At 52.7% G+C, this 14,845-nt stretch overlaps 1 protein-coding gene across 2 annotated transcripts; it reads left to right on the top strand.

The window, feature by feature from the left end:
* The first annotated feature begins 7,394 nt into the window (after positions 1-7,394).
* On the top strand, positions 7,395-13,453 carry PRR15L (proline rich 15 like). 2 transcript variants are annotated; one of them, XM_033411077.2, is made up of 2 exons: positions 7,395-8,160; positions 12,287-13,453. In XM_033411077.2, exon 2 carries the CDS (start codon positions 12,316-12,318, stop codon positions 12,616-12,618), a length of 303 nt encoding a protein of 100 aa, XP_033266968.1. In that variant the 5' UTR covers positions 7,395-8,160; positions 12,287-12,315; the 3' UTR covers positions 12,619-13,453. The 2 variants fall into 2 exon arrangements, with proteins under 2 accessions (XP_033266968.1, XP_004282732.1); XM_004282684.3 differs by having other exon boundaries at positions 7,491-8,355.
* Positions 13,454-14,845: the final 1,392 nt, after the last annotated feature.

Genomic DNA, 14,845 nt, shown 5'->3' with positions numbered 1-14,845 from the left:
TTTTTCTCATTATTTGCAAACTGTGTGGGTGTATGTGTGTATAAAACATTAATCATTATTTTTATAGAATGGGTTGAAAGACTTCCGTAAAAATGGTTCATAGGGCAGAACTAAGGGCCTCTTCAGGGCTCTCTCGTGGGAATTTGGCTCCCATCTTAGAGTCCTGACTCAGGCTATAGGAATTGCCGGGGCTCCTCCATGATTAAACAAACACTTACTGGGCTCCAACTCTGTGTTCCTGGCTCCCTGGGACATCCCAAGAAGCATGGCCCTGCCCTACCCTCAAGGTGCATCTCTCCTCCTTGAACCAACAGGCAGGGCAGGACAGGAGGAGTCTAGAAGGCCCAGCGCTGGTGGGTTGGTGGAGGCAGAGACCACCAGCACTTCACCTCCCCCCACCCCCGCAGCACCCCGGGTGGCTCATGTGGAACAGAAGGATGTTTGAGAACAGCTCTGCCTGGCTCCTGGCCTCAGGGTGGTGGCCCCGGAGAGCGTAGGAGTGTGGATTTTGCACAGTATCTGCACAGTCTGTCCTTTTCTGAGGCCATAGAGAACCTCAGGGCCGATGGGCAGATAAGCACACAAGTGGTCTGGCATCCAGGGCATCGAGGTCTTCAGGACTCCCATCATCTGGAAAGTGGCAGGGAGAGGCTGTGAAAGGCTTCTGGCTGTGAATCTCTCAATTCTCTGCTGATCTAGCAGGTGGGGGAGGGGCAGCACATAGGAAGGTGAGGAAGGATTAGAGCAGGCCTGTGGTGGCTTTGGACAGGAAAGCACAGAGCCCCAGGGTGGTGTGTATGCAGACTGCCTTGTCATCCTTTGTTGTTGTTGTTTGTTTGCTTATTAAGCGATAGTCATTGTGCCCTGTGCCGGTGTAGATCTAAATGTTTTACAAACCTTATCTAATTTGATCCTTCCAAACAAACCTTATAATGTGGGTACTGTTATTAGGCAGATTTTAAAGGTAAGGGAGCCAAAGCTTAGGGAATTAAGTAACTTGTCCAAGATCATAGAGCTGGAGCTGGTGAGGCTGGGATCCAAACCCAGGCCTGTCTGCCTCCCCAGCCCTCATTCTTGTTCTCCGTGGGATGTGGCTTCTCTGGCAGCCCTGCCTGCTCCATTCAAGCACCACAGCTCAGCCACCACAGGCGCAGGCCTCTTCCTCCCTCTTCTTTGGCCTGATTCCCACTTTCTCCCCTGTTGTTGTGTCAGACACTTAGCACCCTCACCCTGGCAGTCCCTGCACTTTCCCAGAGTTCTTTCTTACCACGCCCCATTCCGGGCAAGAAGGCCCATTACTTATGTTCCTGTCATATCCATAAAAGGAGGGCTTACCCTTGACATTCAGACATTTATCTACCATAGGTTTATGACTTTGTGGTCCATGTCTTATGTGTGTTTGCTCACAGCCACACTGACTGTGCTGTGTGTGTGTGCGCACGCGTATGTGTGGTGTATCTGCCTGCTGGGCTGAAAGCTCTGGAAACCCAGCCTCCTCAGCTGGGCCTCTTGCTGCTTACAGTGTAATCTCTCGGGGTTGGGTTTTTCAGTCTGTCTCCGCAACTAGTCAGTGAGCCTCGTGTGGGCAGGGAGTACAGGCCTGTTCGTCTCTGTAACCCTAGCACCTGGCATGACACCCCATGTTGAGTGTCAGGTGCTTGATGGATGCCTGTGAAGGAAGGAATGAGAGAAGGTGCCGCTGGTGCAGGAAGGTCTTTAGTGATGAGTGGGGACCATGGTCACTTGGCCTGGGGGGTGGGCTGTGCATTCCCCAGCTCTATTCATCACTTCCCCCCCTACAGCTCAGGACTTGGAGTCACTTGGAGTTAGAGGGAGGAATTTGAGGTGAAGATGTCAGGGCTGGTTGGCTTCACGAGTTAACACAGGCCAGAAGGCCTATGAGGGCCCAGTCAGCTGGGTCGGGGCCAATAATTGCCCGATGAACCCTGGCCACTGTGCCCTCCCCATCCCTTCACCTTTGTTAGTCGTCCGGGGGGAAACAACTCACTAGGTGGCTTCATGAATTGGGTCGAAGGTGTCATCTTCTAAGATGCCACTGCATTTCATTATTTCCTCATCCCCATCATGGCAGGTAGAGGGAATCTGCTCTTCCAAGGGAAGGAAAACCAAGTCCACTGACAAACCACTCATCTGTCAGCCTCCTTTCCCATGCAGTTCAGTGTTAGTTACCCTCTATTTGTCAAGCACTGTTTGCCAAGGTGCTGGGGACCTTAACATGAAGACATGGTCCCAGCCCTCAAAGAAAGTGATGGTATGATGTGTGAGGGGCCCACCACATTCTAAATCCTGTGACAGCACACCCGGAGCCTAGCCCTGTGTTCATATATAGTAAGAGCTTAAAAAATCCATACAAACAAAATAAGAGGGATGCTCAGAGTGCTAAGGGAACAGAAAGGGGGAGTATCCAACTCAATTGGGGGGTAAAGGCATGGGATGGGGATGGAAAACTATCAGAGCAGGCTCCTGGGAGAAGTAACACTTGCGCTGAGTCTGGTAGGATGGGAATGAATTGTGGTAGAAGGGAGAGGACAGAGGAGAGGTGTATAAGTGATGGGCATCATTCTAGGAAGGAGGAGTAAATAACATGGGTAAAGCACATAGGTAGGAGAGAGCATGACTCTTCCAGAACTTTATTGTGGGAACATGGGATGTTTATGGAGAGAGAAATTAGGTTGAAGAGATTGGCAAGGTGAGAGCATGAAGAATACTCAGGTCCATGACAAAGGGTTGAAATTTAATCTTGTAGATCAGGGTACCCAACCAATAGGCAGCAGATCCCTGGAAAGCTATAGAATTGTGCAAAGAGTCCAGGAATCCATAAATGCAGTTGTATTATTTTAGTGCATGCTAGAAGGACAACAATCATATGGGGAAGTGGAGAAGCTTTTCTATGTTGAGAAAGGATGCTTTCAGAGAACAGGATACCCAAATGACCAATACATGTATGAAAAGGTGCTCAATCTTACTAGTAACTAGGTGTATAGTTAGCTAGGGCTGCTGTAACAAATTACCACTACCTACGTGCTTTAAAATAACAGAAATGTATTCTCTCACAGTTCTGGAAGCCGGAAGTCTGCTATCAAGGTGTCAGCAAAGTTGATTCCTTCCAAAGGCTCTGAGGGACAGTCTGTTCTGGCCTCTCACCCAGCTTCCGGTGGTTGCAGACAACCCTTGCTGTTCCTTGACCTGCAGCTGCATCCCTTCAATCTCTGCTTCTGTCGTCACATGGCATTCTCCCTGCGTGTTTCTGTCTCTCTCCTCCTGCAAGGACACTAGTCCTTGGGTTTAAGGCCCGCCCTAATCTAGTTTGTCCTCAGCTTAACTAATTGCGTCTGCAAAGACCCTATTTCCAAATAAGGTCACACTCTGGGGTTCTAGGTGGACATGAGTTTGGGGGACACTATTCAATCCAGTGCACTAGGGAAATGAAAATATATAAGACACAAAAATTGCTACTTCCCTTCCATCATACTGGCAAATATTATAACGTCTGTGACCCAGTTTGTGTTCTCCAGAAGTAGGTGAAGTTTGGGGGGCAAGATGCTTACTAGGGATCACTCCCTGTGAGAGGAACCAGACAGAATTAGGATTGAGCAGTGGAAGAAATCCAACTGTAATGCTGGCCTGACAAAGCTTCAGTCAATTTGGTGGAGAGCTCTGGAGTGACTATTGCCCGTCCGAGTGCCCTTCATGGGGCTGAAATGGCTGGTCCTTATATCCCCAGATGCAGGCTGCCCCAGAAGGGCAGGCTCTTGGGAGAGGTGCTCTCTGCAGCTGCAGCAGGCCCTGAAAGAGCTGACAGCTGGAGGCCAACCGCCAAGGAAAGCAGCAAGTCCTTCCTCACAGGGTGGGGGGAGTCTGGTTGGCACATTCACTGTCTACCACAGTCTGACAATACAGAGGTGGTCAAAATGAAGAGTGAGGCAGGCCAACAAATGCTCCCCGCCGACCCGCAAGATGCCCACATCAAACCCCTGGAACCTGTGAATGTGACTTTATTTGGAAAAAGAGTCTTTGCAGGTGTGATTAAGTAAGGATCATCCTGGATTATCTGGGTGGACCCTAAATATTCTCCCAAGTGTTCTTGTAAAAGAGAGGCAGAGAGGGCTTCCCTGGTGGCGCAGTGGTTGAGAGTCCGCCTGCTGATGCAGGGGACACGGGTTCAAGCCCTGGTCTGGGAAAATCCCACATGCCGCAGAGCGGCTAGGCCCGTGAGCCATGGCCGCTGAGCCTGCACGTCCGGAGCCTGTGCTCCGCAGCGGGAGAGGCCACAGCAGTGAGGGGCCCGCGTACCACAAAAAAAAAAAAAAAAAAGAGAGAGGCAGAGAGAGATTGGACACATGGAAGAGGAGAAGGTGATGTGAGGATGGAGGAAGCGACGGGAATGATGCGGCCACAAGCCAAGGAATGCCTACCGCCACCAGAAACGGGAGGAGGAACATCTTGGTCTTGGCCAGTGAAGCTGATTTTGGAATTCTGACCTCCAGAACTGGTGAGAGAATACATTTCTGTTGTTTAAATCCATCAAGTTTATGGTAATTTGTTACATTAGCTGCAGGGAACCAACAAAGAGTAACGGGAAAATTGCTGGTGGGGATGCTAGTTGGTAAACCCACTCAGAGGCTCTACCTTGGGGTGGCAGTGAGGATCCCGAGTTCTCACACGTAGAGCAGTTGGGGCGGTCCCTGGGACACTGGCTGTTCGTATTCCCAGTCCCCACTGAGGTGTCCCTGAAGGGGAGCAACGGCAGCCCCTCCAATGGCAACCTCGACATCCACCTCAGACCTGCCCCTGCCTACCTCCCAGCTGCGCCTGGTGTAGCTTCCAGAGGCCAGTCTTTGGCCTCGCCCCACTTATCCCCTCAGCCAAGCTACCCACCCCCCACCCCCCCAGGATCTCCCATCTTCTGGCCTTCCAGAGGAGGGGGAGTGCTGAGGAGAATGGTAGCCCCTCTCTTCTCCCTGGAGCCTAGATCTACTCCCTGGGCAGAGGTCAATAAGAGAGGAATGATCTGTTGGGCCAGATTAGAGATCTATAATCCAGTGGGGCCTGGTGGCTGCATGTCCCAACAGGCACCAAGGTCCTTGAGGCTCCCTTAGGTGTATTTTACTTGCTTTACTCAACAAGGACACATTTCTGAAAAAGTGCACATTGCATGTTTGTATTTGGAATATCATACTTGAACCTAGTTTTAGGACGGTGCATTAAAAGGTGGAAAATTCTAGAAAGCAATAAAGCAGTCTTGTGGGGGTGATCTGTTTAAGGGATATTCATAGTTTATAGCCTTATCTCAAACTCCTCTCCCAACCCTGCTCCTCCCAGAAACAAACCTACCAAAGGTCAGGGGTTGGGCCTGACTTCCCAGGCTGGTCCCTCCCAGGAAGGGGAGCTGGGGTGGGCCTCTACCCCTGCACCTGGTCCTGCTGGCATTCTTCGAAGGGCAGGCTACGTGGGTATCCACTGAATCCCACCCACCAGGGTGCATCCTCCAGACTGGAGCTGAGAGAACAGAATTCTGCCCTCCTGGGTCCCACACATCAGAAAGCCCTGAATTTTGGAGTGGGGGCAGGGAGTGCTTCCAGCACAAGCCCCTCCTCCTACAGATGGAAATGCTGTCCTGGCCCTTGGTTACAGTCCTCCAGGATAGTGTCATCCCATCATCCTTCCAGTATCTTCCCAACACCTGAGTTAAGTTTTTAGCCTCTTCTGGTGTCTTCTGGACTGGACATCCACTCTCAAATAGACTAGGCTTTCAGAGAAAGTGACAGATCTAGAAACCTTCTTGGGACAACTGTGTGTACCCCTCATGAGAGGCAGGAGAACCTTACAAAGTAATATCCTCAAGTCACATAGACCCCAGGGGAATTGATAACGTATCAGCAAGCCTGGTGTAGCTGAAACCACAAGAAGTGACATAAAGGTGTTTTCTTTCACATTTACCTGCCCCAGGGAGAGTAGGACAAAGGCAAGTGGTTACATTAAGAATTTCTTAAAGACAATACTTCTGTATCTCATTTGTATTTTTTTTAATTAAGTAATTAATTTATTTTTGTCTGCATTGGGTTTTCATTGCTGCGCGCGGGCTTTTTCTAGTTGCGGCGAAAGGGGCTACTCTTTGTTGCGGTCCACAGGCTTCTCATTGCGGTGGCTTCTCTTGTTGTGGAACGTGGGCTCTAGGCGCGCAGGCTTCAGTAGTTGTGGCGTGCAGGCTCAGTAGTTGTGGCGCACGGGCTTATTTGCTCTGCAGCATGTGGGATCTTCCCAGACCAGGGATCAAACCGGTGTCCCCTGCATTGGCAGGTGGATTCTTAACCACTGTGCCACAAGGGAAGTCCCTCTTATTTGTATTTCAAAGTTTGCATTAAGTACCTGCTATATATCAGGTCAGTATCAGTGATAGATAACTCTGGGCTCCAAGAGCTAACATTCTATAAGGGAGGCAAATACATGACTAGATCATTACAATACTATACATGTGGACTTCCCTGGTGGTGCAGTGGTTAAGAATCCACCTGCCAATGCAGGGGACACGGGATTGAGCCCTGGTCCGGGAAGATCCCACGTGCTGCGGAGCAACTCAGCCCGTGTGCCACAACTACTGAGCCTGCACTCTAGAACCCGTGAACCACAACTACTGAGCCTGCGTGCTGCAACTACTGAAGCCTGCGCACCTAGAGCCTGTGCTCCACAGCAAGAGAAGCCACCGCAATGAGGGGTCCGCGCACCTCAACGAAGAGTAGCCCCAGCTCGCCCTAACTAGTAAAAGTCCATAAGCAGCAACGAAGACCCAAAGCAGCCCAAAATAAACAAATGAATAAATAAATTAAAAAGTAATACTATATATGTGTGTGTATACATATTTAATCAATCATGGTATATAGCATGTTAAATAGAAGCATGTGAGTAAGCCCTGTAGGAACAAGAAAATTCCTGGTGGAGCAGGGGGCATAATAATTAATTTAGGTCTTGAGGGATGGATAGGAGTTTGTCTTGGTTTACTCAGGGTGTGGAGAGGCCATTCCTAATCTCGTCCTGTTAGGCAGCTTCTGCACCCAGGAAGGTAGGCAGAGAAAGACCTCATGTGCACATTCAGGGAGCGTTGGGAGAGGAGGCTGCAGGGGCCCCTTCCTAGGAGGGCCAGGCCAAGTCTGTTCCACTATGGGCCGTGGGGAGCCTTTGAAGGACTGTCCGCCTGAGGCCTAGGGGCACAAGGGGATATTTAGGATGGAGGCAAACACGTACTCAAGAGGCCATGAGAAGCTGAACCAAGTAGATGCAGGGTTGGAGATGGTAGGGCAGGTTTGAGAGTTGGTTAATTAGAATTTAGAATGTAACTTGGAGGGAGAGCCAGGGATAGGGGGAATCGTATGCCTTTTCTCTACCCAGTGCCTCGCTCTGAGCCTGGAACGGGACACGGTGCATGGAGGAAGGTAGGATTTCAAGGTCTTTGAAGCCTACTTCTAAGCGAGGGAGCAGGGGATGAGGATGCTTGAGGCTGTGGTGAACCTGGCCTAAGGAGGGGCTGGTGACCCTCAACCCCACCTCCAGGGAGATCTTGAGGAAGGCCCTTCAGGTCAGGAGGCAGCCACAGCCCCCCACCCAGCACCCGCCTGAGGCTTGGGGTAGGAACGGACAGCCTGGGAGGAGAGCCTGGGAACCGGTCTGCCAACCAGTTTAACCAGGGACTGGTTTCGACTCCGGAGTTCAAAGGAGCTGGGTGCACCCCGTCCCTCCCAGCCAATGGGAGCAGCGGCCCTTAACCCTTCCCCGACTGTGCCCGGGGCAACGTCCAGGCGGCAGTTCATTCCGGGGAAGGGTCTGGTCTCTTTGGGGCATGAAATGGGTGGGGGTGACCTTGGTTATGGTTGGGGGTTGCCAACAGGCACCTGAGAGTGGGGAAACTGAGGAGAGAGGCTCCCGTGTTCTCCCCACCTCAGACTTCTCTCAGGATTGCCTCCTCCTGGCTGGGCGGTCCCTGGAGGACCCTGGCTTCTGGGTGGGTGCGGGGGGTGCTGGCGTTGGATTTCTGGGGTGATGAATATTCATCAGGCAAGCCAGCCTCTGCTTCTGTTTACTCAGCCGGGAAGGGCTGGGTTTCAGGTTCACCTTGACTCCTGGAGCTGCAGCGCCGCTGAGCAGGTACCCGCTCCTGCACCTGTTTCTCTCTCACCTGCCACACAGCTGCTCCTACTCAGCTCTCCTGGCCTGAGCCTTGCCTGGCGTGGCACCCCGGAGGCACCCCTACCTCCCTCAGCCTCCCTCGGGGCAGCTCCTCCACTCAGCTCCTTCTCTAGGGAAGCTCTCGCCTTCAGCCCGGAGCGATCGGGATCACAGGTACAGGCAGAGGGTGGGCAGGAGGGGAAACCAAGGCACAGACCTCTGTCAGGGGACCCAGTTCTGCCTCCACAGCTGACAGGCCCAGCTGGGAGGGGGAACCAGGCACGCAGTCTCCCATCTCTCACTAGGTGGGCAGGCAGAACTCCACTCATCCCACTGGCTTCTTGGAGTCAATCCAGGCCTCCAACAGAGCTCCTTCTGGGAAAGTTTAACTCCAGAGCGGGGCTCTGTTAACTCTTGTGAGCTGGAGCCTACCACCTCCTACCCCCCAGCCTGGAGGATGTTTCTGGCTGGCCAGTAGGAACATCTCCCTGTCCTATCCAGGGTACCCCAGTCTCATGCAGAGTGAAGAAATACCACAGGGGCCCTGCACAGAGATGGGGGATGGGGGTTCTGAGTTCTGTCTTGCAACATGGACGCTGACTTGCTCCCTCAATCCCCCTCCACCCTTCCACCTCCACCCCTGTCAATGGTTAACTTGTCCCAGCTCAGAAGGAGCCTAGCCCAGTCTGGGCAAGGCCCTTAGGAGAGCACACAGAACCCAGCTGGCATGGTGGGGGCTGTCCTGGGGTGCCTACATGCATGCCAGGGTGCTGACCACCATAGGCGGGGGGGGGGGGCAGGCTGTCCCGTGAGGCCCTTTGTGGGTTCCCAAGCTGTGCAAACAGCAGAGGTGTAGCTTACATCTTCAGGGCTGATTTCTATCATCCCATGGATGGCAAGGCCCCGGGGCAAGGGCCCTGCCCTCAGCGCGGCCTGCTCAGGGTCCTGCACAAGCAGACGTGTCACCAAACGCCGAGTCTGTTCAAAATCCCAAGTACCTTCCCTTCCCCCAGGCCTCCCTAGCCTCCTGTGACTAGGCCTGGACATGTGGCTGTAGGCATCTGGCTCTTTGCAACTTTGGATACCTGGGAAGTTTGGCTATCGTGTCACTTTTTTTTTTTCTAAAGCAAATCAGATTTTACACTACTTTGGGGTAGCTCACTATGTAAAAGAATCTTATAGCCAGGTTATCTTGTGAAACAAAGAATAGTCCACTAATTTATCTGTTCCGCAAGTTCAGATTTCCATAGGCCAGGCTTGCCTAGGGGGCCAAACACCTGCTTACTGATGCGCGCATGTCCTCCTGGACAGGAGGGATAGCAAGGCGTGGCGAAAAGCATCTTGGAGAGACCAGAGTCCTCCAAGGCCAGGAGACAAGGGCACCAATGCCTTGGTGCCGTGGTAGAGGCTCCAGCGCAGGGTCCGAGGGCTATTCCGACCTCTCTCTGTGGTTTTCTGACACAGTTTGGTGGTTACTGTCGGTTCAGGAGCTGGATCCTCCACTCCCCAAGTTCCTTGGCAGTGAGAGGTGGTGGGGCTGTGGACTTTGCCCCGGACCAGGTGGTGACTGGGGCACCCACAGGCCAAGCAAGCGCCCTGTCCCTCCTTCCCAGCCCTCCCCACAGCTCCTTCCAGAAACCCATTCTGGCACACCAAGTTCTGTGCAAGGCTGTGCTCAGCCCAGGTGGGGCAGACTGCCAAAGCAAAGCTCTCAGGCTATCCCCTTGGTGCACTCACCTCTCCAGGGTGCCCTGAAGGTATTTATCTGACTGCTCACCCCGCCTTCACTTTCTTACTTTCTTTCTTTCTTTTTTTTTTTTTTTTTGCGGTACGCGGGCCTCTCACTGCTGTGGCCTGTCCCGTTGCGGAGCACAGGCTCCGGACGCACAGGCTCAGCGGCCATGGCTCACGGGCCCAGCCGCTCCGCGGCATGTGGGATCTTCCCGGACCGGGGCTTGAACCCGTGTCCCCTGCATCGGCAGGCGGACTCTCAACCCCTGCGCCACCAGGGAAGCCCCCTCCTTCACTTTCTAAGTGGGAGCTGCACTAGATCTCCCTGGGATTCTCTTGCTACTTGAGCTCAACTCGAGGGACGGAGCTGGCAAAGTGGGATCTGCTTCCTGCACAGAGAGGTGGGAAGCAATCCACTGGGTATCTGCTTTGGGCAAGGGGATGGGTATACGGAGGGCCAGGGGATGACCGCAACAAGGGGGCCATGGAGGCAGGCACTCAATTCATTCCAAGCCTAGGTCAGTATCCCGCTTTCATTTTTTCTGAATTTGATATGCCCCCCCTCTAAAAGAAATCCAGACTCATTATGGAAAATCTGGGAATCAAAAAATGGAGAGGAGGGCTTCCCTGGTGGCGCAGTGGTTGAGAGTCTGCCTGCCGATGCAGGGGACACGGGTTCGTGCCCTGGTCCGGGAAGATCCCACATGCCGCAGAGCCTGCGTGTCCCGAGCCTGTGCTCTGCAACAGGAGAGGCCACAATAGTGAGAGGCCTGCGTACAGCTAAAAATAAATAAATAAAATAAAAATAAATAAATAAATAAACGGAGAGGAGAAAACATCCCCTATTCCTTCTACATAAAGAGAACCAATATTAATCATTTGTCATATTTCTTTCTGGTCTTTTTAGAAAATGTAAATGTAGTTAAGACCATCAGGGTTTTTTTGTTTGTTTGTTTTTTGGGTTTTTTGGCCACGCCGCACGGCTTGCGGGATCTTAGTTCCCCACCAGGGGTTGAACCCAGGCCCTCGGGCCCTCGGCAGTGAAACGGTGGAGTCCTAACCACTGGACCGCCAGGCAATTCCCAAGACCATCAGGTTTTAAAAGGAGGTGACACGTTTGCCTGTGCTTAGGCCGGCTGACCATCTAGCTTTCTGTACTGTGTACTGTGGCTATCGCACCCTCCTCCTCAGGACTTTCACAGCCCATGCCACGGAGTCCTGAGAACCAGACCACCAATCCCTCCGGGCCCAGAGATGTCTCCATTTCTCATTGCTCTGCGTGCTTTTTCATTGATCTTAATTCCTCCAGTCTATGCTCTCTTCTTCTTGTGGTGTCCAGGCAACTTCACCTGCCAGAACTTCGACTAGCTCAGGCGGCAACTTTGTGGAAATTAGTAAAAGGCTAGGCCACATCTGTGTCACGACAGGGGTGAAGCCTGGATTTCAGCCCCCTTGCCCCACCTCTTGTGGGGTATCCTTATGGAGGGTCCAGCCTGTGATAACCAGATCCCACATGTACCTCTTGGCCGCACCAAACTTCCTTCCAAATGTTCAGGTCCCCTTCAAACCCCTGTCCTTGTGGAAGTCGTATGGGGAAGGGGACCCACCCCTCAATAATTATCACATTAGCATAAATGTTATTGAATACTTTGCAAAGCATGTCTACCTCATGGGCAGGGATTAACGTTACAGCTAAATGTTAGAGCTGAAAGGGATGGGTGAGAACACCGAGGTCCAGAGAAGTAACTTGCCAGAGGTCACGAGGCTGGAACAGTCCTCGGGACTTCCCGCTCCCAGCCTGACATTTCTCGCCCTTAGAAAAACCCCGGCTGCTCATTTAGTCGTGGTGGGGACCACTGGGAAGTCCAAATTACTCTGACCATCACAAATCCTATTTAATTTTGTAATGAATCCCAAGTAAAATGCACAGGGTGTTTCTGTCCGTCTGATACCAGCTGACCATCTGTCCACTCCTGGCAGCAGGGCCTGGAGGTATAGCAGGAACAGCATGGGAAGGTGGCAAAGGCCTGGTTGCTGTGTGACCGGGGCGAGCTCTTCCCCTTCCTGCAGCCCCAAGGGGCCTGGAGTGTCAAAGCTGCCTGGCAGTGGTGTTTGGTTGTCCCATTGTCCCCTCCGCCTGGCTCAGATGGCGTCCCCATGGATGTCTTCTTGGCCACCCCTTCCCCAGACCCCTCTCTCTCCTGATATACCCCAAAAGTATTGCATCACCTACCTGAATCCTGGGTTCATTTGGCCCCAGGCTTCAATTCTTTCAAGCCCAGGCTATGAAAATAGCCCACATTTGGGAGACTAGAAAGGGGCCCCCGCCCCTTCTCCCCACTGACCCCTTTCTCTACATCCCCTGCTCCTGCAGAAAGGCCCACCCTCGGGTGTGAGAGCACCATGACCGAAGTTGGTTGGTGGAAGCTGACTTTCCTCCGGAAAAAGAAATCCACTCCCAAGGTGCTGTATGAGATCCCTGACACCTACACCCAAACTGAGGGCGGCGCAGAGCCCCCAAGGCCTGACGGCGGGGGCCCCAACAGCAACTTTAACACCCGCCTGGAGAAGATTGTGGACAAGAACACGAAGGGCAAGCACGTCAAAGTCTCCAATTCAGGCCGCTTCAAGGAGAAGAAAAAAGTCCGAGCCACGCTGGCAGAGAACCCCAACCTCTTTGATGACAAGGAGGGCAAAGGACAGTGAAGGGGGCCAAGGAGGACGCTAGCACCTCCCCACTCCCTGCCATCAGCCGGATCTGAGACGGGAGCTCGCCACGCTGGCCTCTTTGGCCACAGCTGAAGCCTCGGCGGCAGTCGATGCCTGCTGGCAGGAAACGTCTGGTTTTAGGTTTGTATTTATGTGCTCCAGCTTTCTGGAAGGCCTGAGAGATCCCAGGTCCTCCCGCCCTCCTCCACCACACACAAAGGCACTCCAGTTCAAGGATGAAAAGTTCCACTCAGGAAGGACAGCCCTCCTCGAAGAAGTGGAAGCACCAGAAGGGAGGTGGGCGTGGAAGGAATGGAACAGGGAGCTGGACAGACCTCACCCCCTCCTGGGACACAGGGTCAAGGGTGAGTTTGAATTGCTGCTCCCTCTACTTTCTCTACCTGTGATTATTCTCTGGATCGATTCTGAGAGTGCATTTTCCAGAAGCCACGTGATGCGGGGTGGCTTCCTGGAGCTGAGGCGGAGATGCTGAACTTGAGCTCACCTCCTAACTCAGGTGGGAAACTTCCTGGAACTCTGCCCCCAGGTGCAGGGGGAGGGCAACCCTGGCACTCCCTAGGGGGTGCTGCAGAAGGCCAGATTAGGGACCCCATGGGTTCCTGCACATACCCTCAAAGGAAAGCTACACTGCCCCGCGGGTCCAAACTCAGAAAGGGGGTGGGAGGCTCTGACAGGAGCCCTCCTCACCCTACTAGTATTTAAGATGGATCAGCCTCAGAGGTGAGTCCTGCAGCCTTGCATTTTGTTTAAAAAAATCCTCGTAGGTTTCTCTCTTTGTAATAAACAATGCTGCAGAAGCAGAGAACCTGTTTATGCTCTTGTCTTGCATTTACTGAGATGCTGTTTTTCATGCCTTTACTCTTTTTTACTTTGTGTTCGAACTATTCCTCTCAAGCACCAGGAAGGGTCCCCAGGTGTAAAAATGTAGCACTTGGGTCACTAACTTCACCACCAAGCCATCTTTAGCATCTGGAGATGAAGAGAGTAAAGGAGGGAGCTAGTTACACCTCAGCAAGAGAGGCTGTCAGGGGCTCCAAGAGAATGGAGTAGACCTTTGGTGACCAATCCCCAAATCGCAGTGGTTTGGTTTGGGATCCAGATTCAAATTCTGGTTCCCCCCTTAGTAGCTGTGTGATGTGGGGGAACATTAAAGAGAAAAAAAAAAGCAGCAACAGCAACAATAACAAAAAACACCTCCTCTGAGCCTGTTTCCTCTTCTGTAAAAGGGGCTGTAATAATACCTATTTCACAGGGGGTGGTCAGTATTAAGTGGCCCATAAGTAGTCCTATAGTAGGTGCCCAGTGAATATCGGTTTCCTTCCCCTTCCTTTATGAAGGAACTCCACTATAGCCCACAGCTACCGTTTAAGGACAAGGAGAGAGCTTACTCTCTATGCTGTTAGGTCCAGACCCAGGAGCTGAGAACTGGAAAAAATTGGCCAAATCTTTGGAGCTCATGGTGGGAACAGAAAGAGACCAAGGTGACAACTAAACAATGTGATTCTGTGGCTTCCAGGTCAGCTCCTCGCAGGCTACTGGGCCACCCCAGGGAGGTACTCAGGAAATTTACCAAAACAAACAGACCTGTACAAGGGTGCCTTTGTTAGGTGGCCTCACCCAGGCCAGAGGGAACTCTGAGGATGAGTGTGGGAGACCAGGGGCCGGAGGGGGGGAAGGCGGGCTCAGGTGTGCTGCCTTCCCCAAAGCCTCTTCCCGTATCCCTCCCCACCACATGGAACTTTCTAGGGTCCCATCAATCACTCAGTCCATAAGGCCTCCCATGGAGGAGCTGACTTTCCCAGGGCTGCAGCTCTGCCTAGGGTTAGCAGCTGACACTCACAGAGGGCTTCTGACAGGCCAGGCGCTGTGACAAGTCCTCCACAGGGTCCGCCTTTAACTCATCACGGGTGCTATCATTATCGCTGTTTTCCACTTTTCCAGGTGCATTAGCTGAGGCTTAGAGAGGTCAGGTCACTAGCCCTAGGTCAGGGCTTGCAGTGGCCGAGCTGAGACGGAGGCCAGAGCTGTGCACATGACTGCTGCACCACACAGCCCCTTCCACACTTGGTTTTTATCTGCTTAGGGAAGGGAAACTGAGGCTCAGAACAAGGAAAGGAGCACAGTCACCTTCTGCAGAAGGGGAGGTGGGGTTATGCCTGGGCCTCGGGATCCTGGACGGCGAGCACCATCCGATGGGGCTGCC

This window comes from Orcinus orca, chromosome 19 (assembly GCF_937001465.1).
Source record: "Orcinus orca chromosome 19, mOrcOrc1.1, whole genome shotgun sequence".
NCBI lineage: Eukaryota > Metazoa > Chordata > Mammalia > Artiodactyla > Delphinidae > Orcinus > Orcinus orca.
This window is presented reverse-complemented; position numbering and strand designations above follow the sequence as displayed.

Excerpts from the sequence above, each read along its gene's own strand:
- PRR15L (XM_033411077.2), top strand. The coding sequence starts at position 12,316 with ATGACCGAAGTTGGTTGGTGGAAGCTGACTTTCCTCCGGAAAAAGAAA.